Genomic DNA, 26839 nt, shown 5'->3' with positions numbered 1-26839 from the left:
AAGCAGTAAAAGACAACAGAGGACTTGAGAACTAAGAACAAGAATTGTTGATTGTTAGAGTTTGCAGGAATCTTAGAGGAAACTTTAAATCCCAAAAAAGAGCTAATATCAGAGCTTAAGTTCCAGATTCATGGAATCAGTATGTTGACCATATTCCAGGAATTTCATTTTGTATCATGTCTGAAATTGCTAAGCAATAAGACAAAATTTGAAACTGACTTCAACAAAAGAGGTGGCATTTTAGAACTCTGGTGTTTAAACTATGTGAAGCACGGAAGTGTCATGAATACCATCTGTGAGATTGAAGTGACGGGTTGAGATGAGGTGGTGCTCTATGCTGAACAGTTACAATATAGGCCAGGATTTTACAAACTGCGTTTTCTTGTCAGCATGAAGAGGCAGGAAGAAGAATGGCAGAGCGGTGCAGGACAGAAAAATGGGAATATTCATGAAAATTGGTGTTGAGACAAACTGAAGATAATCTGTTTCTTTTCATTACAGTGAGAACATGCCAGCATTTCTGTTGATACTTTTGTAAGTTAGGTTGAAAGAACCTATTAGTTGCTATTTCGTGTCTTCCTTGTCCCATGTCTTGAAGGCAATGTATATGACTGAGTAGACTGGGGACTGGCTGCTGCTGCTTTTTTTTTTCTTTTTTCTTTTTTGTCAGATTTTATTTATTCACTTGAAAGAGAGAGAGAGAAAACATACAAGCAGGGGAGTGGCAGGCAGAGGAAGAGGAAGAAGCATTTTCTTTGCTCAGCAGGAGGGATCATGACCTGAGCCCAAGGCAGCTCCTTCGGGACTGAGCCCCCCAGGCGCCCCTAGAGATTGTAGTTGTGAATTTCAGTGGGCCTGCAGCAGCAGCCCCCTGGCCTTCGAGGGTCTGTTTCAAACCTTCTCTGAGCTTCCTCCTTCCACAGATACCCTACTCCTTATTTCCCTGAGACAGATCCTTTATGGACTACAAATGCCTCTAACTTAACTCTGGTGTAAAACACACATACACACACACACACACACACACACACACATCCTTCTGTGACAACGGGAAACATGGCCCAAATCTTTAAGGGCATTCACCTGGCCTGTGTCCTGGATGCCATCCCACTTCTCAGTCTGTGCTGTCTCTCCTGTTACCCTTTCAGCTGGCCGTTTCCTGTTCTATTAGCAACGCATACATATCTCATTCTGGAAAAAGAGAGGAAACCTATTATTTAAGATCAACATGAGTGGTTTCTCTCATATGTAAACCTAATCGTGTTACTCCTCTGATTAAAAATCTTGCAGCACATCCCTTTCTGATACATTTAATGATTTAAAGATTCCCACTAGTGATCAAGGATTTGGAGCAGTGGTTTTCTTTTCTTTCTTTTTTTTTTAAGATTTTATTTATTCATGAGAGACACAGAGGCAGAGACATAGGCAGAGGGAGAAGCAGGCTCCCTGTAGACCTTGACCTTGGGATCACGACCTAAGCTAAAGGCAGACAGACGCTCAACCACTGAGCCACCCAGGCACCCCTGGAGCAATGGTTTTGTTATAGATATTAGCCAGCTTCTTTTTGTCTGCTCTCTTTGCAAAGTACAGCACAGCATTTACTCATTTGTTAGAAGTTAATTGCAACGGAAAAAAAAATTTTTTTGGCAGATATTTTGAATATAATTCCATGTTGTCCATGACTATCATAGAATTCAATGTTCTGTCTCTTACGATCTGCAAAATAAACCATGGGACTCAAAGATAACACTTATTTACTAAATGTCGAGGACACATGAAACAAGCAAACATGACAGCTGGGCCTTTTGGCAATATATCACCTCTTAAGTCACCCAAGTCTCTTGATAGTGGCACAAATATATGGTTGGTGTGCTTGTGTAAAAGACAATATTTGAGTGATCTGATTATTATCTTACGTGCATGTTAATTTAGTTATGACTTAGAAGTTTGGGAATATGAGATCTCATTCAGTCTAATTTTTATTCTGAAATACTCATAAATCAGTGTAAGGCAAGAAATTGATTTTGTAGGGAAAGATTTGTTCATGGTAGCAAAGTGAGCTTAGCCAGGCCTAGTGCATATCATAGTGACTGGGTTTAAACAATAGAAAATAGAGTGTAGGAAACTGTCTCTTTTTGTTTTGCCCCTTAAAAAGCACATTTAAATAAAAATTTTCTAGAATTGAAGTTATTAGACACTGTGTTGAATACATTCAAAAGTTATCATACACTGATTTCTTTGTCATTCTAAAGTCTTTTAGAAATTAATAAAGATTAAAGGCGGGCAGCCCGGGTGGCTCAGTGGTTTAGCACCACCTTCAGCCCAGGGCGTGGTCCTGGAGACACGGGATCGAGTCCCACATCGGGCTTCCTGCATGGAGCCTGCTTCTCCCTCTGCCTGTGTCTCTGCCTCTGTGTGTGTGTGTGTGTGTGTCTTTCATGAATAAATAAAATCTTAAAAAAAAAAAGGTTAAAGGCTAAACATGCCCTTGAGTTCCATATCTGGAATGATTTCAGTTACTATATTTTTAAGATCTAGAATATCTGATCTAGTATCTAATACAATATTAATTTTTAAAAATCAAATCTAGTGATTTGATTAAAAAGCAAACTAAACTATTTGTTTTTGCTACTATATTACCAATTCTGGTTTCTTCTGAAATATCTCTTACCTATTTATGTCCTTGAACATTTTAACAAAACTTGTTTTAAAGTTCCTATAGGTTAACATATGTAATCCTTCAAGTGTATAGATCTCCTATGAATCTATTTCTTTTAACTGTTTTTTCTCCCAGTTTTTTGTCAAATCTTGATCTCTCGTCTGCCTGGTTATTTTAGATTATATACTGGGCCTTATGGTTGAAAACTAGTGGAGAGGGGATCCCTGGGTGGCGCAGCGGTTCGGCGCCTGCCTTTGGCCCAGGGCGTGATCCTGGAGACCCGGGATCGAATCCCACGTCAGGCTCCCGGTGCATGGAGCCTGCTTCTCCCTCTGCCTGTGTCTCTGCCTCTCTCTCTCTCTCTCTCTCTCTCTCTCTCTCTGCGACTATCATAAATAAATAACAATAATAAAAAAATCAAAAAAAAAAAAAAAAAAAAAGAAAACTAGTGGAGATAGTCTGAGCCTTTGTTGGATTTCGTCTTCCAGAGGGGATTTACTGATGTTGGTAGGCAAGCACGTTATAGCAGATCAACCTAATTCAACCAGAGATGACAATGATTCTGCGGGGCTTCAGTCCCTGTGAAGGCTGGACTATCTCAGCCTCACCTTTTCTTCTAGGGAGTAACCCTTTTAGGTCCCATTGGAAAGCCAGAGGCTCCCCTTTTCTTGGCAAGCCCCAGACTTCGGTTTTTCCTCCAGGTCTGTAAGTCTGTTAAAATAGCTGCTCAGCTTTTTTGGCCTCCAGATTGAAATTTTCTGCCAGCTTTTCTGGTTGTTATCAGCAGGACAGTTTGGCTGAAATGAACTGGTCTGCCCTTGCCAGAGGTAGAACTCTAAGATCCTTTCTTCATGTTTAAAAGTGGATATGTGCATATATATAAGCCCAGTATATGTCCACATAAGTAAGAAACAAACATATATAATGGGTATACATGTGGTAAATTTCTCTGCTCATTAGGGGTGTACTGTCAAAGTTAGGAGACTTGTCCTTTGTTTCTTTGTTAGCTGTGATGTTTACTCAGTGGATATCTGTCATCTGCCTCACAGAAATTATTCTGTTTGTACAAAGGAACATGTCAGATTCTTGATGGTGATCTCTAACAGGGATTTACAGAGATAAATCTGTAACTCTAAATAAATGAATTTATCATGTTTAAGGAATACAGCAAGTAAATAGTCTTATTGGTGGGTTTTATTTTATTTTGCCTTAACCAGTTTTCTAAGCTTTATATATCTGAAACATATTTCAAGGCACTAGGAATTGTTTGTATTGCTCATTCAAGCTAGCAATTTGTTGTTTACAAAATGTATATATGAGAATAATTGATTTTTAAAATTAATGTTAAAATGATGATGGTGCTTAAAGGTATAGGCTTAAAGGTAAAGGTATAGGTATAGGTATAGTTGGGACCTTTGAGTTTGATCCTGACTTTGCCACGTACTAGCTATGTAACCTTGGCCTATTTAGTTAATCTTTCTGTTGCTGTTTCCTCTATAATACGGATATAATTATAGAACTACTTTGTAGGATCTGTATGAGGATTAAATTTTATATATATATATATATATAAATATTTGAAACACTTTCTGATACTTAGTTAATATTCAATAACTGTGGATTACTGTTAATAATAAGCATTTTTTATTCAGAAAATACTATTTGGTCAGGCCTCTTAAGGGAAGGTTCTAAAGAACTATTTGATCTTGCTGCTATATTAGCAGGAATTGTCTTTTTAAAATAAAATGTGTAGGACAGCCTGGGTGGCTCTGCGGTTGAGCGCCACCTTCAGCCCAGGGCGTGACCCTGGAGTTCCGAGATCAAGTCCCAGGTTGGGCTCCCTGCATGGATCCTGCTTCTCCCTCTACCTGTGTCTCTGTCTCTCTCTCTGTCTCTCATGAATAAATAAATAAAATCTTAAAATAAAATGTGTAGGTTTTATGTGTGTGTGTGTGTATATATATATATATATATATATTTTAAGATTTTACTTTTTTTTTTTTAAGATTTTATTTATTCACTCAGATTTTACTTTTTAAATAATCTCCACACCCAGTGTGGGGATTGAATTCCCAACCGGGAGATGGAGAGTGCATACTCCACATACTGAGACAGCCTTCGGCCCAAATTTTATATGTACATTTAATGATTAATGTGTAGATAGATTACTTGATGTTCCCAGTTGCATAGGAAAGTGTTCTAAGTTTAAAAATTAATAAGACAGTTTCCACAAAAATATATCGTAGGTATGTACTAGTAAACATAATTTTTGTTTTAAAAGGAATCATTATGATCTGAACCAGAAAATATTTTCAGGTTCCTGTTCTGTTGGTTGTGGCTTCAAAGTATGGTTGCGATATGTTTTACAGCAAAGAAGTATTTGAAACCAAGTAAGCACAACTTCTCTGGGAACCTGGTAAAATGATTATTCCTCTAAACTGTGATTCCCCTTCTCTGTGTGGCATTAACTGTGAAACTAAATAAAATGCTTGTGTTGTACTGGTAACTTTCTATGCTATGATTTGCCCACCCTTTATCTTCAAGGTCATTAATGTCTAGGAGTGTCTTGAGTCATAAAGTCAGTTACCCTGAAGTAGGTAAAATTGCTGAATGTTAATTGAAAAAAATTGTTAGAAATTGTTGCTAATAATACGTGTCGCTGGATGGATACCTGAAGATGTCTTTGAGCTCATACTATTTTAGAGATTTCCTTCTTTTTTTTTTCTTTAAGTAAAATTTGTATATGTCTAAGAGAGAGGGCAAAGAGGAGTGTGGTGACTTCTGCACTGCGTGGATGGATATACGCGTGGTGAGGCTCTTGACAAGACTGTCATTTCCATGTATGTAATGGGCTTGGGTGTGTTTTGTTTTTAAGATTTTACTTATTTATTTGAAAGAGAGAAAGAATGAGTAGGGCATAGGGTGGGAGGGGCAGAGGAAGAAACTGACTTAACTGCAGAACAGGGACCCTGAGGTGGGGCTCGATCCCAGAACTCCAGAATTGTGACCTGAGCCAAAGGCAGACACTATACAGAGCCAACCGGGTGCCCCTCCATGTATATAATGGGTTTTGACCTCAAAGGCCCTGTGGATGTGTCAGCTGTGTTGAATTGAGCCCCATTAAGGAAGGGAGGACTGAGAAGGATGAAACAAATTATACTTTCTTTACTCAAGTGAGCTGCAGCAAGGTTGTTTTGGACTTAGCAGTTACATGATTTCACTTAATTTCTTCTTTTTGAAAACTACTTTCTCCGTATAAATAAAAATCCATGTTGGTTGTTTTTTCCTTAGAATCATTACCTCACATTTGACTATAATTGATCATTTATTTTTCTTGTGTTTTCTTTTATATTCTTGTGGTTTTTTTTTTTTTTAAGATTTTATTTATTTATTCATGAGAGACACACAGAGAGAGGCAGAGACACAGAGGGAGAAGCAGGCTCCATGCAGGGAGCCAATGTGGGACTTGATCCCGGGACTCCAGAATCATGCCCCGGGCTGAAGGCAGATGCTAAACCGCTGAGCCACCCAGGGATCCCTATGCTTGTGGTTTTGTTATGTACTTTGTCATATGCTTATCTTCCTTCTGGCATGAATTTTTTATGACCTTTCTTGTTTCTGTATTAAGAATGAATTCCTTATTATGAAATGTTTTTTTATTCTCATTGAAGAAATATGAGTATGCTCTGGTTAACTATACTATAGTTACTGTAGTACTATACTTTTTTTTTTTTTAAGATTTTGTTTATTCATGAGAGACAGAGAGAGAGAGGCAGAGGGAGAAGCAGGCTCCCTGCAGGGAGCCTGGTGTGGGACTCGATCCCAGGATCCTGGGATCACGACCTGAGCCAAGGCAGATATTCAACCACTGAGCCATCCATTTGTCTCTGTACTGTACTTTTAAAAATATTTATTTATTTACTTAGAGAGAGTGTGAGCAGAGGGAGAGGAGGAGAGAATTTCAAGCAGATTCCCCACTGAGCACAGAGCCAGACGCAGCACTCAGTCTCAGGACCTTGAGATCACAACCTTAGCTGAAACCAAGGGTCACACGCTTAACTGTCTGAGCTACCCAGATGCCCCTGTACTGTACTATTATATAGAAATTGAAGTATTTAGAAAGATTACTGTATGGCTATCTTACTAGTTAGTTTGAATATCCGGAAGTACCCCAAAAAAGAGATGGCATGACCCTCAGTTTTACATTCTGAACACCAATGTAGACAGGTACTTACAAATTGATTTCAAAAGTGTATAGTATTTATTTCCTTCAGTAGCTATTTACCTTGTTTAATTATAGTAATAATATCTTCAGCCAGGAAATGCCTGCAGCATAACTTGTATTATCAGGTAAGAGTCTGGGATGGAGTGAATACCGTGAGCCTTGCATGACTTTGGCTGTGGCACTGTCAAGACAATGTCATAGAGAGCTGTCCTGTAGAAATATAATGTGAACCATATATAGCATTTTTTTCATAGTCACCACATTAAAAAGGCTTTTTAAAAGGTGAAATTAATTTTAATTATAGGGTTTACTTAACCCAGTAGATAAAAATATTATTTCAGCAGAAAATCAATATTCAAAAGTATTGGTGAACTATTTTACCTTCTTTGTCTTCATAAGTCTTTGAAATATGGTATGTATTTTACAAATACAGCACATCTCAATTTGGACACATCTTTTATTAGAAATGCTTGGTCTATATTTAGACTTCCTAAAACTTACAGATGAGAAAGTAGATTGACATACCTAGTTTGTTCTAAACATACATAAGTTTTTCAGTAGCTGAATCAAAACCTGTTTTTAAATTTAAGTTAATTAAAAGTTAAATTAATTAAAATTAAAAGTAAAAATTCAGTTCCTCAGTCTCACTGTGCATATTTAAAGTACTCAGTGACCATATATATGTGATTAGTGGATACTACATTGGACAACATAGGTATAGAATATAGCTCACAGCTGGAGATGTCAGCCAAGGGACCCTGGGTCAGGCTTAATAGTTTAGTTAAATTTTAACTAATGAGGGGAATGATACAAATTAGCAAAAATTATGATATTGAAATTATAGGGACATTTTAATGAAGTTGAAGTTTTATATGTCTGAGTTTCTTTCTTTTTTTTTTTTTTATTTATTTATGATATTCACAGAGAGAGAGAGAGAGAGAGAGAGAGAGGCAGAGACACAGGCAGAGGGAGAAGCAGGCTCCATGCACCGGGAGCCCGATGTGGGATTCGATCCCGGGTCTCCAGGATCACGCCCTGGGCCAAAGGCAGGCGCCAAACCGCTGTGCCACCCAGGGATCCCCTATATGTCTGAGTTTCATATGACTGGCATTTTCAGAAAACTATCTGGAGATAATCACAAACTTTCCTGGTCCTTGGATGGTTGTCCTCAGGTTGAGATACTATTAATTCCAAATAGCCACCTTATAGCATATTGCTTATTAGCAGGGTATGAAATCAGCCTAGTGAATCTTGATCAGCATTTTTAAAAATATGAAATAGTACTGAATAGAATGGAGAATGCATCAGAATGTGTTTAGTTTCAAGAAACCTTTCAGTTATATATATATATATTGTTGTTGTTGTTGTTGTTGTTGTTGTTGTTTTGTTGTTGTATGTACAGGATCTCCGTGCAAAATGAATTCCTTATTCTGGGTTGCAAAATTTTTGAGACTCATTCCTCTGAGGCGTACTTTTTTTTTTTTTTTTTTTTTTTAAAGATTTTATTTATTTATTCATGATAGTCAGACAGAGAGAGAGAGAGAGAGAGGCAGAGACACAGGCAGAGGGAGAAGCAGGCTCCATGCACCGGGAGCCTGACGTGGGATTCGATCCCGGGTCTCCAGGATCGCGCCCTGGGCCAAAGGCAGGCGCCAAACCGCTGCGCCACCCAGGGATCCCTGAGGCGTACTTTTGATTGCTGATATACTGAATATTGTCTACAGGTACACATATCTAAACAAAGCATTAATCACAGAAGATCTTAGATTTAGCAATGAGATAGAAGTGTATTGGAATATGTGTAGCGAATATGATGGTAAAATGTAAAGTGACATATGTAATCCTCATAATAAACACAACAACATATGCATATGGTGACTTTCTTTCTCAATCCTGAGCTGACTAGTAGTAGCCAAATTTAAATTTGGGATTAATAGAATACCTTATTGGTTTGATAGCTGTCTTTAAATTTTGGGTTGACTGCGAAGGCATCAGATTTCAACTTGGGGTTGCATCTTAACTCTTAAGAATCTCGGTTTCGGGATGCTTGGGTGGCTCAGCAGTTGAGCATCTACCTTCAGCTTAGGGCGTGATCTCGGTGTCTTGGGATTGAGTCCCACATTGGAGCCTGCTTTCTCCCTCTGCCTATATCTCTGCCTCTCTCTCTCTCTCTCTCTCTCTGTCTCATGAATGAATAAATCTTAAAAAAAAGAAAAAAAGAATCTCGGTTTCTTTCAAAAGTGAAAGTATGAGAACGGCTGGCTGGCTCAGTCAGTGGAACCTGAGACTCTTGATCTCAGGATAGTGAGGTCAAGCCCCACTTTGGGCATAGAGCTTGCTTTTTTTTTTTTTTTTTTTTAAAGTGAAAGTATGTATTTAGGCCTAATTTGTATGGATTATAGAAATTTTTCACTCAAAATCTCCTTGAAGTATTATTATTTTTTTGAGTAGAGAGGAGGGGCAGAGAGAAAGAGGGAAAGAGAGAGAATCTTATGTAGTCTCCATGCCCAGTATGGGCCTGTGGTGGGACGTGATCCCCAGACTCTGAGATCAAGACCTGAGCTGGAATCAAGAGTCTGATACTAAAAAAAAAAAAAAAAAAGAGTCTGATACTTAATCGACCAAGCCACTCAGGCATCCCTCCTTAAAGGATTGTAATAAAATAATTGAGTAACACATATTTAGCCATCCCCATAGATTAAGTTTTTAGTTTGAGTGACAAGTGATGCTTAATCTCAGCAGATATCCATTAAGATGTATCAAAAGATGAATTCAAATTATACTTGGGATCGAGAATATTTCTGACAAAATACAGATTTCTTTTTTGTTAGTCTGTGGCTCTAAATTATTGGTTTATTTAAGGCTTCTTTCACAAAGCTTTGTGGTTTTTCAGGTTTTGTCTAAGCCTGACTTGGATATGTTTGCTTGAAATTCTCAGCTGTACAGAGTCAGCTTGTCAAGTAGCTTTTGCACAGCATACATATTTGGAATGTGGTTTTCACATGAGAGGGTGGGAACTTGAACTGCACTCACTACCATGCTTTTAAAAGGCAAAATATGCCAGTCAGTGCCGTGTAGTCATTGTAGCTCTTAAGTACAAGGCCCAGGGCTAGATATTGTGAAGAATAAAAACTCTCTGTGGCTGAGTTATGGGTATTCAAGTGGTTTCAAGCTAATCGGACATATCTGCAAAAATACGCAGTGCAGAGCAGTCTTTGTGAAGGACTGTGTGTGTGTGTGTGTGTGTGTGTGTGTGTGTGTGGTTCAGAGTGCTAACAAGCAGTACATTATGCCATAGGTCTCTGGAATGGAGACCTCAGGGAGGTACAGTGGAATGGCTTTTGAGCCAGGCCTTGAATAATTGCTATGTATCCAGTCAGAATAATTACAGGACATTGACACCTTGGAAAGACTTAGAGTTGGAGGAAGAGTTAATATTGGAAAGTAGTTTACAAAGTTACCTTTTGAGAATTAAGTCATGTCATCACAAAATAGTAAGAGGCAAAATGTCTTGAGGCCAAAAGGATTCTCAACAGAAAAAGGGTGAGCCATATAGGAAATGGTATTTTGTGTGCAGATCTAGCAATTGCTGGGAAAAGAAAGAAGTACTTCCAGGAACTTGAACTTCTGGGTCGCTAGAGATGTGTCCTCTGCTGTAGTGGAGTTTCTTCATCAAGGTATGCCACAGCTGGAGTGAAATACTCCTATCAGTGACTTTCTCCCCAATGTCTACAGAGTGCACAGTGATCAAGAATATGGCCTCAGAATCATAGGTGCTCCATATTCTTTTTAGAAATGGAAGTAAGTTAGTTTAGAAACTTATTAGCTGAATGATGTGGTGAAATATGAAACCTGGTTTCTCTGTTAGTATAAATGGGATTAGGGCAGCCCGGGTGGCCCAGTGGCTTAGTGCCACTTTTGGCCCAGGGCGTGATCCTGGGGACCCCGAATCAAGTCCCACGTCGGGCTCCCTGCATGGAGCCTGCTTCTCCCTCTGCCTGTGTCTTTGCCTCTCTCTCTGCCTCTGTCTCTCATGAATAAATAAAATCTTAAAAAAAAAAAATACAGCGTGATCAGGGGCACCTGGGCGGCTCAGTCAGTTAAGCGTCTGCCTTCAGCTCAGGCCATGATCCTGGGGTCCTGGGATTGAGTCCCAGGTCCATCTTCCTGTTAAGTGAGGAGTCTGCTTCTTCATCTCCCTCTCCCCATCCCCCACCACTCATGCACTCTGTCTCTCTCAAATAAATGAATAAAATCTTTTAAAAAAAGAATGTAAAGGAATTATTTAGAAGATAGCCAAGGCTGCTCCTAGTTTTAAGGACTGACATTTTTCCTGCACAGACACATGAATTTCTTTTCACTGTTGCGATTAAGTATACATATCATATGCCATTTTAACGGATTTTCAGTATATGATGCAGTGGCACTAGTAATACCATCGCTGTTTTGTAACCATCACTGCTGCGTTTCCAAACCTTTTCCATCACCCCAGGCAAAAATTGCAACCATTATGCAGGAACTCCCTTTTCTCCCCTGCCCTCCATCTCTCTTGTCTGTTTTCTGTCTCCATGAATTTGTCTGCCATAAAAATTTCATGCAAGTGGAATCATACTGTTTTCATCCCTTTGTGTCAGACTAATTTCACTTGTATAATGTTGTCAATGTTTTCCATATTTTTACATGTATCAGAACTTCCTTCTTATGGCTAGATAATATTTCCTTGCATGAATGGACCCCATTTTGTTTATCTACTCATCTGTGAGTGATCATTTGGGTAATTTTCACTGTATTAGCTACATGCACTTTATTTATTTACTTGTTTGTTGATTTATTGAAGTATAGTTGACATAAAATGTTACATTAGTTTCAGATGTTACAACATAATGATTTACACTAAGAATGTTATTACTGTGCTACCATGGTATTGTTATCATCTGTCACAACAAGATTATTACAATATTATCCACTCTATTCCCTATGCTGCACCCTTCATCCCTGTCACTTACTTATAACCGGAAGTTTGCACTTCTTAATCACCTGCACCATTTTCGCCCCTACCCCAAGCCCTTCCTTCTGGCCACCAACAATTTGTCCTCTATATTTATGATTCTGTTTCTGCTTTTTGTTGTTGGTTGGTTGGTTGGTTTGGTTTCTAGCCTCCACGTATAAGTCAAATCATATCATATTGGTTTTTTTCTATATGACTCCTTTTACTTAGCAGTATGCCCTCTAGGTCCATTTATGTTGTCATAAATGGCAAGATTTCATTCTTTTTTGTGGCTGAGTATTATTATGTTGTGTATATATACCACGCAGTCTTTATCCATCTGTTGATCAATGGTTGCTTAGGTTGCTTCCACAGTTGTTAACAGTGCTGTGATAGAAGCGCCTGGGTGGCTCAGTGGTTGAGCATCTGCCTTCCGCTCAGTTCATGATCCTGGGGTCCTGGGATGGAGTCCTGCATCAGGCTCCCTGCAGGCTGTCTCTGCCTCTGTCTCTCATGAATAAATAAAACCTTAAAAAAAAAAAAACAATGCTATGATAAACATAGGGGTGTATATATCTTTTCAAATTAGTGTTTTGGTTTTCTTTGGGTAAATACCCAGCAGTGGAATTACTGGATCATCTGATATTTCTATCTCTAATTTTTTGAGGAACCTCCATACTGTTTTCCAGAGTAGCTACACCAGTTTGCATTCCCACTAATAGTGCACAAGTGTTCCCATTTCTCCACATTCTTGTCAACTCTTACTATTTCTTATCTTTCTGATCCTAACCTTTCAGACTGGTGTGAGGTGATATCTCATTGTGGTTTGGATTTGCATTTTTCTGATGATGAGTGATGTTGAGCATCCTTTCATGTTTTGTTGGCCATCTGTGTGTTTTGTTTTTCATTTGTTTGCATTTTCATTGCTGTTGTTTTTGGAAGAATGTCTATTCAGGTACTCTGCCCATTTTAAATCAGATTATTTGGCTTTTTGGTGTTGTGTAAGTTCTTTATATATTTTGTATACTAACCCCTTATGAGATACAACATTTGCAGATATCCTCTCCTGTTCAGTAGGTTTCCATGTCACTTTGTTGGTTTCCTTCATTTGCAAAGGCTTTTTATTTTGATGTAGTCCCAATAGTTTATTTTGCTTTTGTTTTCCTTGTTTGTGATGATATATCTAGGAAGATGATGCTAATGCTGATATGTAAGAGTATACTGGCTGTGTTTTCTTCTAGTACTTTTATGGTTTCAAGTTTCATATATAGGTCTTTTTAATCCATTCAGAGTTTATTTTTGTGTAAATTTGGTGTGAGAAAGTGGTGCCGTTTTCATTCTTTAACATATGACTGTTCAGTTTTCCCCACAAGAGATTGCCTTTTCTCCATTGTAGATACTTGCCTCCTTTGTCATAGATCAATTGACCATATCACTTTGGGTTTATTTCTGGGCTCTCTATCGTGTTCTATTGACCTTTGTCTGTTTTAGCTGCATACATTTTAAAAGTCATTCGGGCTTGGGTTCTCTCATGTTAGTGATCTCAAAGACACTTGACTAAAATAGTAACTATTTTTAAAATAAAAAGTATACTCTAGGATTTATTTTAGGGAAATGATATGAGGAAAATGATACCAAACAAATTTAGATATTTTTATGTTTGCCAACCAGTACTTTTTTGTCTGAATCAAATGAAATATTCCAGTTGCAAAATATGTTGAAAACATATGATACAATCAGTGCGGGGCTAATGTTTTATTTTGTGCTTTGTTTTCATGTTTTAAAAGAATTGTACTTTAGGGATCCCTGGGTGGCGCAGCGGTTTGGCGCCTGCCTTTGGCCCAGGGCGCGATCCTGGAGATCCGGGATCGAATCCCACGTCGGGCTCCCGGTGCATGGAGCCTGCTTCTCCCTCTGCCTATGTCTCTGCCTCTCTTTCTCACTGTGTCCCTATCATAAATAAAAAATAAAAAAATAAAAAAAATAAAAGAATTGTACTTTATAGATGTGTTTCTAAACACCAAATAAATAAGAATTTATATTAATTTGAAGAATTTTGAAAGTCACTAACATTTTTCTCAGATTACTGGAATATTTGATTCAAACGCAAAATAATGATTGACAAGCAAAGAATTCCAAAATCTTGCTGACATTATTTTCCTTAAAATGTAATATATTTTTAGATGATAAGAGGGGATAAACATGTCTGATAAAAGGTTTGGAATCTATTTTCTATGTCTTTACAATGTTAGAAGGATCCTTGGAACAGATTTAGATTTTCCAAGTCTAAACTAGCCTAGAGTTAATCATAGCCCTCTTTTTTCTTTTCTTTTTTTTTTTTTTAATTATATAATAGGAATTTGCCGACAATTCTAAGGTACTTTCCAGGGCTTATTTTTAGTGAGTAAATGACATATAGAGAATAGAGTATAATATATAGAGTATAATAGAGTATAAATATATACTACCTGAATTTTTTTCTACATACCTTTTTTATTTACTTTTTCAATATCTTTAAATGTGTTTGTTTCCAAATATTGCTGCTGTTCAGGCAGACAAAGGACTTTTTCAACGTACATTTGTCTGGGAAGTGTCTAGCAATAACATGAGGGATTGATTTTAGCAGATAACCTCATTGAACCATTAATTTATTTCATTAAGGCAATGGTCCCAACATCATGCACAGTAAAATATCTTAGAGAACTTAAAAAACGTATCAGTAGCAGGGCTCCATGCTGGACAAACTCTTCAGGTAATAAACATGCAGCCAGGGGTGAGAACCGCTGTAGTAAAAGCAAGAACCAGGTGAGGTTGGGTGGGATTGTGAGTGGGGAAGAAGTAGAAATGAGCCTTGGTCTTTTCTGTCCTTTCCCTACTTAGAGTAAAACAGCTCAAGAGGAAATTCAAAGATCACTGAGAATCCAGAGTTGAAGCAGCTTTTTTTCTTTTTGTCTTTGTAGATATGGAAAGACTTGATTGAAACTTAAATGGTTCAACAAAAGATGCTCTGATGGATGACAGCGGAACTCCTACAGATAATCTTCAGATAGAGTCACAAGATGGGTGCCATCCTGGTGACGGTGTGGGACGCATAGTGACATGCTTGCCTTCTGCATCGGATGAAAATGAAAATCAGCTGGAGAGGGACGGGCACAAGTGTCTGAGCAGCGGTACCAGCGCCATGGGCAAACCTGATGTGCTTGCCCAGGACAGTATCAACAATAATGAAAACTGCCCACCAAGCTGTGAGGTAGCTGTGTGGGAGAGCTCAGAGGACACTTCCTGTGAAAGCCCCAGGGATGGGCAGGCCCTTGTGGGAAGGGACAGAAAAGTACCTGAAAAAAGAAGCACACGAACCAAAAAAGGCATGACTAAGATACCACAAGGTATTTTTTTAAATTATTTTTTATGCTATTCTTCACCTAAAAATAAACTCTTCTCATTCCATATTCCATATACTTGTATCATCCCAAGAGTCCTGCATCTTGCTTTACTTCTCTTAATATACTCTGGAGCTACTTCTGCAGCAGCATGAGTAGATCCCACTGTGTGGCGTTTCATACACGTGACATATTCCACAGTGTTCCATCCCATGGGTGTGCGTAATTTATTTCACCACTTCTTTACGGCAATTCCCAGTAATTTGCTATAATAAATGTACTGAAATTGAAGTTATTTGTACATATTTTGTTCATTATTTTTTAAAAGATTTTGTTTATTTATTTAAGAGCATGTGTGAGCAGACATGAGCAGGGGGAGGCACAGAGGAAGAGGGAGAAGGTGACTCCCCACTGAGCAGGAGCCCAACATGGAGCTCGATCCCAGGTCTCTGAAGTTATGACTTGTGCCAAAGACAGATGCTTAACTGACTAAGCCACCCAGGCACCCTCACATTAAGTATTTAAAATATATATAGTCTTCTTCCTTTATAAATTAGATTATTTTCTACCAGAATCAGCCCTAGAAATTTCCTTCTGTCATCACTGTGGCTCTTATCTCTCATCTGTGAGTTTTTGTGCTGGTACAGTTCAGGGTTTTTTAAAATTTATTTTGTTTGAGACAGTGAGAGAGAGCAGTGGAAAGGGCAGAGGGAGAAGGAGAATCTCAAACAGACTCTATGCTGAGTATGGAGCCCAACATAGGGCTCGATCTCCCAACGTTTTATTTGTTTGTTTGTTTGTTTGTTTGTTTGTTTATTTTTGAGAGAGTGCAAGGTGCTGGTACAGTTTTAAAATCTTTATAGAATCTTTCCAAGTCACTTAGTAAGTGAATAATATGCATTAACATATATTAATCTTATATCAATGATATATCAATGATATATCAGTGTTGAACAGGACATCTAACTTTCTTTGTATCACTTTGGTTACAAAGCAATTCAGAGTAATTCTTTTCTCTTTTTTTATCTTTCTTTTGTTTTATGTTTGTTTTTTGGTTTTGGGGGGTTTTTTTGGCAGAGTATTTGTCCTGTGGCATATAGTTTGGCAAAGTTTGGAGCTGTGGACTTTTTTTTCCTTAATCACAGGGGACCCTGGGGCAAAGGCAGCCTGTGGTTATTTGCCATCAGAAACACGTAGAACTAGAGAGTTCTGGCACATCCGAGGCTGAGGCCGGGACTCTGGTGTAGCATGGCCTCACCTCAGCCACGTCTTTGCAGAAGGCTCCAGAGAACCAAGGACAGTGTCTCCTCATCTTTTGCTGCTTAGAAATATAGTCCATTTATCCATATCCAGTTTCTTGTTTTTTTAATTTGGAGTAAAAGATGAAACTTTCCAGTTCCTACACCTTGATCCTTATTTATTCAGTAAAGTGATTTGATAACTTTTTAATGTAGCTCCTTAGTTAGGCTTTCCACTTTTCACTGATCCCTTCATTTTTGCTTTTCTTTAGTATGCTTAAAGAAAATTAAAATAATATTTGAAAAGACATATAGAAAGCCTTTTCTTAAAAGACCTAAAATAAGCAGATGATGTATGTAGTGCTATTTGTATATAAATTGATTTATCCAACAATAACTATAATTCAAGAGCAATTTGACTATGCCTCTCTAATGTGTTTTTAAGAACTGGGACCTAGTTGCATATGTATATGGGTCAATCATAGCTTCAAGATTATGGCTCCTTATATTCCTTCTTTCCATGACCTTATTCCATTTGCCGTAGGTGTGATTATATTATTTAAAGTTATGTTATTTATTAGCCATTGAGCAGATATGCATTTTGAAATATATGATTTATAAAACTTAGGAATAGTCTTTATACAGATTAGCTGTAAAATTATTTTATATATCTTAAATAAAATTAGTTTAAAACTAAGAAAATTAGGAGTTGCAAAACCTACATTCAATTACCTCTGGTTCTAGGTCAGTTGGTGAGACTTAACCATTTTGTACTTTTGTTTTCTCAAATGTATAATGATGATGTTCATCTGTATATATCTATAAAATTTCTTTCCAAGCTATGAATTCCTTAGATTCCTTTTTTTTTTTTTTTTAGGATTTTTATTTATTTAGTCATGAGAGACATGGAGAGAAGGCAGAGTCATAAGCAGAGGGAGTAGCAGGCTTCTCGCAGGGAGCCCAATGTGGGACTCAGTCCTGGAACTCTGGGATCACGCCCTAAGCCAAAGGCAAACGCTCAACTGCTGAGCCACCCAGGCATCCCAATTCCTTAGATTCCTGAACAGAGATGGTTTGGTCTAAACTTGATTAAAATTTGGTGATTCACTTCTGTATCCATATAGGGTTTTTTTTTTTATATGTAAGGTGTACCTTTTTATTTGTACATTAAGTTTTGTTGTTAAATTAAAAGAAGATAAGTTTGGGTGGGCAGAAGGATTTTAAGCTGAGTGGAAAGATTTCCAGGAGAGCAGAATTACTTCTCTCTAGACCTGGAAGGCACCTGGCATGGGAAGCTTTAGGATGGCCTACGGTCTCTTCTCACTCTACCCTGAGAGATTGCGGAAGCCTGTCCTCTTAATACTTACCCTGTCACCAGGTACAAGTGATCATATCTCCCTCAGATCTCTCTGGTTAGTCTGTTTCTCGTCATCTCCACTGCCACCATTCAGCGCCATCATCTTCAGCTGGAGTAAAGCTGCCTAAAGATGTCTCCATCTTGTCATTCCCAAATCCATTTCATTTCCTATGTCAGAGCAAACAATGCAGAGTGTCCATACATAGGTATCTAGACATGGGTATGATAGGTCTTCCATTACTGTGAAATTCTAAGATCCTAAGTAAATAAAATTTCAAAATTTTGCAAATGAGTACTTTTCTAATAATAGCTTTTCAAATGTGAAATGATATATAAAACATGATATTCAATTCCAGACCAGAAATAAGTTTTTTATAGATAGGTGTTCTTTCAACAATTAAAAAATTTAAAAAAAACATGTTAAGATGAATATATTTACTCTTATGCCTCTATTCCTAGTTTAATTTGTAATAATTTTTCATGTATCTGAAAGCTAGTACTGGAAAAATAGTTGAGCAATAATATTAGGAGATGTCATTTACAGGTTTTTCTGAAGGCAGCACTCTGTTAACCTGCTAAAACCTTGAACTCAGCCTCACAGAAGTCCAGTTACCATTATATTATGAGATTTTCTTTCCTTAAAATAGTTGAATCCCTTTAATATAGTCAACTAAGCAGGGTTTCAAGCTCCATTACAGCAAATTTTCACTATAGTTGAATCTGGCTTGCTTTAAGTAAATACCTTAAAGACAAATGAAAATTAGTCTATAAATTTTTAACAGCTTGGAGCACCTAGGTGACTTAGTGGGCTAACTGTCCAATTCTTGATTTCAGCTTAGATTGTGATCTCAGGGTCTTGAAATCAAGCCCCCAACCCCGTTGGGCTCCCTGCTGGGTGTGAAGCATGTTTGAGATTCTCTCTCTCCCTCTGCTCTCCTCCCCCATTTTTTAAACAGCTTTATCGAGGTATTCACATACCATACACTTCAGTTACTTAATATGTACAATTCATTGATTTTTCGTATATTAACCAAAGCTGTACAACCATTACCACCTTTGATTTTAGAACATTTTCATCATCACACAAAGAAACCCAAAACCTATTAGTGGGCACTCCCCATTTTCCACTGAGCCATCCCAGCCCTAGGCAACCACTAATCTACTTTCTTTCATTATAGATTTATCTCCTCAGGACATACATAAATGTAAATGGAATCGTACAATATATGGTCTTTTATGACTGGCTTCTTTCACTTAGCATAATGTTTTCAAGATTCATCCATATTGTACCCCCACATATCAGTACTTTTTTCCTTTTTTTTTTAAACATTTATTTGTTTGAGAGAGTGTGCACGCACAGCAGGGGGAGGGGCAGAGGAAGAGGGAGAAGCAGGCTCCCCACTGAGCCCAGAGCTCGACTTAATCCCAGGGGCTTAATCCCAGGACCCTGAGATCATGACTTGAGCCCGAGGCAGACACATAACCGAATGCCTCACTTTATTCCTTTTTATCGTCAATTAATATTCTATTGCAATGGATATACCACATTTTCATTTATCTATTTGCTGATGGACATTTGGACTGTTTCTACTTTTTGGCTATGCTGAATAATGCTCCAAAGAACATTACCATACAAGTTTTTTATGTGGACATATGTTTTCTTTTCTTTTCTTTTCTTTTCTTTTCTTTTCTTTTCTTTCTTTCTTTTTTTTTTTTTTTTTTTGATTATGCCTAGGAGTAGAATTCCTGCATCATAAATAAACACTTTGTTTAACTGTTCTAGGATCTGCTGAACTATCTTCCTGAACTATCTTCCACTGTTGGCTACACCATTTACATTCTCACCAGCAACATATGAGGGTTATAATTTTTCCATATCCTCTCCAACACTTGTTAATATCTGATCCTTTGATTTTTTGCTACAGTCTCTCTCTTTTTTTAAATTTTATTTATTTATTCATGAGAGGCACATAGAGAGAGGCAGAGACATAGGCAGAGGGAGAACCAGGCTCCCTGCGGAGAACCCGATGTGGGACTCCATCCCAGAACTCTGGGATCATGTCCTGAGCTGAAGGTAGATGCTCAACCACTGAGCCACCCAAGAGTTCCTCTACAGTCTTTTTTTTTCAGATGTAACTCACATGCCATAAAATTCATCTTCATAAAGTATACAGCTTCCTGGTTTTAATATATTCACATAGTTATACAACCATCACTAGTATGTAATTCTAGAATATTTTATCCTCCTCAAAAGAAATCCTGTACCCATTAGAAGTCACTCCCCATTTCTCTATCCCCCCACCCCACCCCCTGGCAACCATTAACCCATAAATTTTGTGTGGTTATAAAAGACAAGTTCAGATTAAGCTCTGATGCTTGCCATCAAACATACTTTATTTACTCAGTCACCTGAGTATCTAAGCATTTAACCAAACATTTCAGCAAATGGCAGGAAGCCAGAGATAGGCAGCAAATAGAAATTGAGAAAGGAAGAACTTCCAGATTGACTTGCAGTGCTCACTGGTCAATGCCCTGGCTTGTTCCCCTGACGGCCTCAAGGTGGAGGTGGGGAGAGGGTGGGTGACAGGAAGGGCATGAAAGCTGGAGGAAAACAAATCTTGGGAATGCATCTATGGCTGGAGTCAGGTTTACAGAGTGAAAAGAGTAAAGACTTTGGCCCTGCCTGTTCCTACCTCTGTGACCTTTGAAAAGTAACTCCTTTCCCTGAGCCTGTTGCCTTATCTGTAGGTCGGCTGATCCTACCTTTTCTACAAGACTGTCCTTAGAATAAGTGATCCTGTATGCAGAGCACTTTATCAAGTAGCCAGCCGAAGTTAAGTGCTTCTAGATAGTACTTGTCTTGTTGTGTGTCACAGGATGATTTCTGAGTGCCTCAACCCAGAGCAACATTCAACAAAATTAAGATATTGGTTTAATTTTGACTCTAACACCATCTTACCTCTTTTGCCAGTATCTTTCTTATCTCCTGAGATCTTTTTAATACTCTCTTTTCAGGTTTACCTGTCCCTGCCTTGCTCCCCTAAGGTGTATTCCAAAAATTGTAATTCCAGGGCCACCCTGGCTTAATTTCAGGTATCACATGCCTGCTGGCAAGTTAACTGCTATCTAAAGTAATAACTGGTAATGCTGTAAAAGTAACTGGTAGTGCAAATGCGAAATTTATTTTTGTTTTGTTTTGTTTTCCAAATTTAAATTTCACATATCTGACTTCAGCCATAGGCAGACCTTTATAGTTGGCCCCTATATGCCTAGGGGCATATAGGGATGCCAAATGCCTAGTGGAGTCCGTTGAGTAATGTATATGTTATAGTTTTGGCCAGGATTGATGGGATTGATATGGACTTTGGTGAACAAGACTATGGATACTTACCTAAGAGCATTCGAATTAAAAAGTGTATAGGTGGCAGCCCAGGTGGCTCAGCGGTTTAGCCCCTGCCTTCAGCCCAGGGCCTGATCCTGGAGACCTGGGATTGAGTCCCAGGTCAGGCTCCCTGCATGGAGCCTGCTTCTCCCTCTGCCTGTATCTCTGCCTCTCTCTCCCTCTCTCTCTCTCTCTCTCTCTCTCTCTCTGTATCTCTCATGAATAAATAAATAAAATCTTTTAAAAAAAAAACGTGTAAAGGCCTGGTAAAACTTGTCTAAGAATGATAGACTCTGGTATTGATATTTTGGGGTTATAACCCATTCTGTTCATTAGGTAGGTAAATGAACAATTTAACTCGCTTGCAGACTATACACTAAACTTTCAAGATTCTTCAGGATTCTGAAGTCCTGGTTTACCTTATCTTTGCTTCAGCTCTTTTAAATTAAAATTTCTTTAGAAAGTGACCTGCAGAAACAGTATCCTCTCTTTTTACTCTTCCCTCAGGGATTGATCAAAGAAGACAGATCCTATCTCCTCTGAAAGGTAACTGTTGCCTAGGTAACAATAGAATAAAAGACTTTTGATTTACTTAGATTCAAACAATTGTAAAATCAGAAGGGACTTTAAGATTCCTAGCCAAAATTCTCTTTATTTAAAAAAAGCCCCAATATTAAAAGTACATTTAGGTTTCTATTGCTGCCATAACAAATTACCACAACCTTGGTGGCTCAAAACCAACACACATCCATTACCATCCAGTCCTGTGGGTCAGGAGTCTGACAGGGGTCTCAAGGTGTCAGCAGGGCTGGATTCTTTTCCCGAGGCTGTAGGGGAAATTGAGCTTCCTTGCCTTTCGGCTCTTAGGTACTGCATTTCTCAGCTTGTGGCTGCCCTTCCACAGTTTCATAGCCAACATGCAACTCCCTCCGCGTGTAAAGGCCCACCCAGATAATTTAGGATAATCTGCTTTTTTTTAAGGTCAACTAATTAACCAACAACCTTAATCCCATCTGCAGCCTAATTCCCCTTTGTGACATAATGTGACATATTTATGGGGATTAGAACATGAATATCTGTGGGGGCCATTAGTCTTCCACCACAAAAATATTTTAAGATAGACTAAATGATGACTTTATATAAGAGAAGAATTCTTCCCCTTAAAATTTTTTTTTACATTATTCTATATAACCATACAGAGTTACTTAGTCAACAGACATTTATTGAACATTGTTGTGTATGCAAGGCACTATAACATTGTTGGTGAACCTGCCATTGAGTTTTGTGTGTTTGAGTATGGGAACCAAGTAACTAACAAGTTCAGTCTAGTCATATGGAGTCATTACTGGTACTAGGAGCTGTGGAAATATTGTCCTTGGTGGGTTGTGGAAGGCTTCTAGGAGGAGTTGATGAGATTGGACATCTAAGCTGTTCTGAGGACAAGTAAGTGCTGGCTAAGGAAAGGAAATGGGGATAGAGGGCAAAGGAAAGACCTCAGAAGTAGCAGGCACACTACAGACAAAAGCCCAGAGGATTCTGAGAAGGGAATACCCCATGTTTCAGCAACTCTCAATATTCAGTTTGTCTGGAGCAGAATAGAAGGGAAGAATGAATCTAGGGGAAAAGTAGAGAGTACAACAGTAGAGAGACTGAAGCTCGAAAGATTAACAAGGTCTAGGTTATAAAGAATTATTGTTTTGTAATAACCAGTCTGGGCCTTTCCAGCAGGTCTGAACAGGATTGATGTGATGTGAGTTGCAGTTTTTTAGAAAGATCGCTCAGTCTACAATGTGGAGAATGGGTTAGAATACTAGAAGATTAGGGGCAGTACAACTGGTTAAGGGGCCTTTGCAATAATCTATGCAGGGGATGCTGCTAGTGGTCCTTACTGAGGGAGTAGCTGTGGGGCTGGAGAGAAGTAAGTGGGCTCAGAGTTATTAAGGGGTGGAATTAACTGGTTCGGGTCATATATTAGGTGTAGAAAAGAGTCCATGATTAACCCAGTTGTGTGGTTTAGGGGACAGATGCATGATAATGCTGCTTACAGAGGGTGGGAATATAGAAAGACAGGGAGCAAGTGTGGGAAGAGGAGGGCAGAAGGCAGTGTGGTGATTTGGAGTCAGGTGTTTGGGATCCTTTAGACATCTAAGTGGGCATGTTGAACAGGCAGTTGGTCTAGATCTCAGGACTGTGATCTTGGCTAAAGATGTAGCTTTGGGAAAGCTAGAAAGGATCTTGAAAATGGCCTACTTTAACCTCTTTTTAAAATTTATTTTAAAATTTACTTTTATTTTTCTAAATTTTACTGGTTAATTTATTGATTTTTACTTACTAGGTCACCAGTTTATTATGAAAGGATATAACTCAGGAACAGCCAGATGAAAGAGATGCATAGGACAAGGTCTGGGGAAAGGGCGGGGAGGTATCCACTCCCTTTCCAGGTGCTCTTCTCTCCCACATCTCAATGTGTTCACCACCCAGAAGGTAGAGTACCTTAATTTTTATAAATATGGAGATTCAGGTTTACTCTATAAAGTGCCTTGTCCATCTCTGCAGGAGATAAGGGGGAAAAATAGGATGTGAACCCATGGCTTCTAGTGAGCCAGATGTGTTTCCTGTGTAGCAGAGTTCTGCTTGTCCTCCTAAACAGTGAGTTTCTCTCGATAGGATTAATAATAATGGCGATGGTAATTCTCCAACTTTCATTAACATTCCACTGTGTAAATATTTTCCAGGCAATAGAAATACAGCAATAACAAGACAGCTGATGCTCTAACCCTCATGGACTCCTCCTGGAGTTCAATGGGAAGGCAAGTGTTAAGTCAAATAATAGAATTATCCAAAGGGTGCATGGTACTTGAAGTCCATGCTGAGAGCAGTGGCTTAGGGCAGGAAGGAACACAAATTCAGTGTGGGGGATGGAGGGAGCAGTTTGGAGGATGATGGGCATGAGCTTCAAGTATAGTCTCCTAGGTATTCTGACCACGAATGAAATAGTGGAAAACTTCCATGAACAGCTCAGGTGAGGGTTTGGGGAAACATGTCACCCTCTTCTGAGGATGATCCTAACTTGGTAGCTAGAATGGTAGAAATGTAACCTGTACCATCCTCTAGTTCTTCCAACAGACTGTGCCATTTCCAGGAGCATTGGGAATGGTGTTTGTTGCCATTGAAAACACAAATATGTGGGAAGGGACAGTAGAATATAATCAAAAAGCAGAAAATTGAAGAATTTTACATAGTCTGGTGTTATCTGTTACTGCATTAACAAATATTCATAAAATTTAGCAGCTTAAAATGACACACATTTATAATTTCATGGTTTCTGTGGGTCAGGAATCTGGGTGTGGCTTAGCTTCTTGTCTCTGGCTTAAGTCTCATGAGATTCCAGTCAGGCTATTGGCCAGGCCTGCAGTCATGTCAAGGCTTGGACTGGGCCTGGAGAATGTGCTTCCAAGCTCACTCAGATGGTACATAATCGGCCTCAGTCCCTCCCTGTGTGGCTTACCTCCCAGTACTTTACCTCATGCCTTACACCATGTCAGCTGGCTCTCCCCAACGGTAGCAATGCAAGAGAGAGCACCAGTGAGAAGCCACACCTTTTTTTTTTTTTAAAGTGAAGTCTATGCCCAGTGTGGGACCTGAACTCAGCTCCGAGACGAAGAGCCGCATGCATGCTCCACTGACTGAACCACCCCCCAAAACATTTTTTAAAGTGTAATTTTAAAAGTGACATTCTGGGGTACCTGGGTGGCTCAGTGGGTTAAGCGTCCAACTCTTGGTTTTGGCTCAAGTCATGATCTCAGGGTGGTGAGATCGAGCACTGGTTCTGGCTTCCCATTCAGCAGAGTCTGCTTGAGTATTCTCTCTCTCTCTCTCTCTCTCTCTCTCTCTCTCTCTCTTCCTCTCCCGCCCCTCCCCCCACTCACACACGCATTCCCTTTCTCTTAGGGAATCTTAAATAAAGAAAATCTTTTAAAAAGTGACAGAATGTCACTTTTCCCATGTTCTGTGTTAGGTCACTAGGTCCAGCCCATACTGGGAGAGGATTCCCCAAGGGCATGGATATTCAGAGGCGGGTCACTGGGGACCTCTCCCAGGTTACTCCTACATTCAGTCTGCCAGGACAGCCCTGTGTCTCCCGAGTATGACAGCAGTCCTGCCAGAAGGTAACGGTACTTCTAGCCACATTCTTTTTGGTCTGAGCGCCTTTCTCTGAGATTGCTGGTGGGACTCAGGAGACTCTGTGGCATAGACAGGCTGGTCAGACAACTTTCTGCTTCTTATCTAGGTATTTTTTTCATGAATTCAGTCATGCTCTGTTAGCTATATAGAAAGATGGTGAAAAAGAAGGGAATTCCTCTCAATCTGGCCTTTCAAATTCTTTCCAGAAACCACCATTCTCCATCAAGTCTATAATGTGATATTCTTATATAAAGAAAAGTTGAGAAATCTGCACCTCCAAAAATGTATATATTTTTCTGCAATTAGACATATATAGTGACACAAGCACAAATGAAGACTTTTGTCTTTATTTTACTAAGAATATTGTGTTACTGATTTCACAGAACTCAGCTTAATGAAAGCATAAATTCAGGTAGGATGTTTAGGGACTTGGCTTCTCAGTTTTCTACTGTTAAAGTCGAACTTTCCAAAATTGTCCCTTTTGCTTTTTGGATTTTTTGTTTTGTTTTGTTTACTCCAACTGTTGTTTGCTCATAAACTCTACAAAGAGTACATGTCTTTTTACCTTTATTTATTTAAAATAACTATTTCTGAGCATCATTCACAGAGTCAAAACTAATTAAAAGGGCTTTTTTTCTTGTTTTGTTGTGTTTTTAACCAAGTTATTACATCCAACTGGCTTCTAATCGTGAAACAAGCATAAACAGGCATTTGAAAAATGTAGCTATATGATCAAAAGTAGGTAGAGGGTATAGCCATACAATAGAATATTATTTGGCAATAAAAGAATAAAGTACTGGGGCACCTGGGTGGCTCAGCTGGTTGAACATCAGAGTCTTGATTTCAGCTCCAGTCATGATTCAGGGTCATGAGACGGAGCCCTGCATTGGACTTTGCACTGGAGCATGGAGCCTGCTTGAGATTCTCTCTCTCCTCCCTCTGCCCCTGCCCCCTTCTCCTGTGTGTGCACTTTCTCTCTAAAAAAGAAAGAATAAAGTACTGACACATACTACAACATGAAAACCTTACCCTCAGTGAACGAAGCCACAAAAGACCATGCATACATTGTATGATTCCATTTATATGAAATATCCAGAGTAGGCAATTCCTTAGAGACAGGAGGTAGATCAGTGGCTACCTAGGGCTGGGAACATTGGGAGAAATAAAGAAATTGGGTGCTAAACAGTATAGGGTTTCTTTTTTGGGTAATAAAAACTTTGTAAAATTGATTGTGGTGATGGTTGCACACCACTGAATATACTAAGCCATTGAACTGTATGGACACTTTAATTATTATATGTCAGTAAAACAGTTTTGAAAAAAGCAGTTTGGGGTGGTAGTTGGCTTGGTGATATGAAGAAATGGTTGGGGTGTGGTCCTTTGTCTCTGCAAAATTTACAGATTATTGGCATAATGGAATGTGACA

General features: G+C 38.8%; 1 protein-coding gene across 6 annotated transcripts in view; it reads left to right on the top strand.

Annotated features, from left to right (window-relative positions):
• CNST (consortin, connexin sorting protein) overlaps positions 1-26839 on the top strand; it is a 131256-nt gene that overhangs the window by 35357 nt on the left and 69060 nt on the right. For 3 of the 6 annotated variants that reach the window (XM_041750620.1, XM_041750606.1, XM_041750613.1), the window contains 2 exons: positions 14832-15257; positions 21736-21774. In XM_041750620.1, coding sequence (XP_041606554.1) covers positions 14882-15257; positions 21736-21774 — 415 coding nt within the window. In that variant the 5' untranslated portion in view covers positions 14832-14881. The remainder of the gene's footprint in view (positions 1-14831; positions 15258-21735; positions 21775-26839) is intronic. The other 3 variants (XM_041750644.1, XM_041750635.1, XM_041750628.1) reach the window with 1 other exon arrangement.

This window comes from Vulpes lagopus, chromosome 1 (assembly GCF_018345385.1).
Source record: "Vulpes lagopus strain Blue_001 chromosome 1, ASM1834538v1, whole genome shotgun sequence".
Taxonomy (NCBI): domain Eukaryota; kingdom Metazoa; phylum Chordata; class Mammalia; order Carnivora; family Canidae; genus Vulpes; species Vulpes lagopus.
The sequence above is the reverse complement of the archived record's forward strand: the minus strand, read 5'-3'. Positions and strand labels throughout refer to the sequence as shown.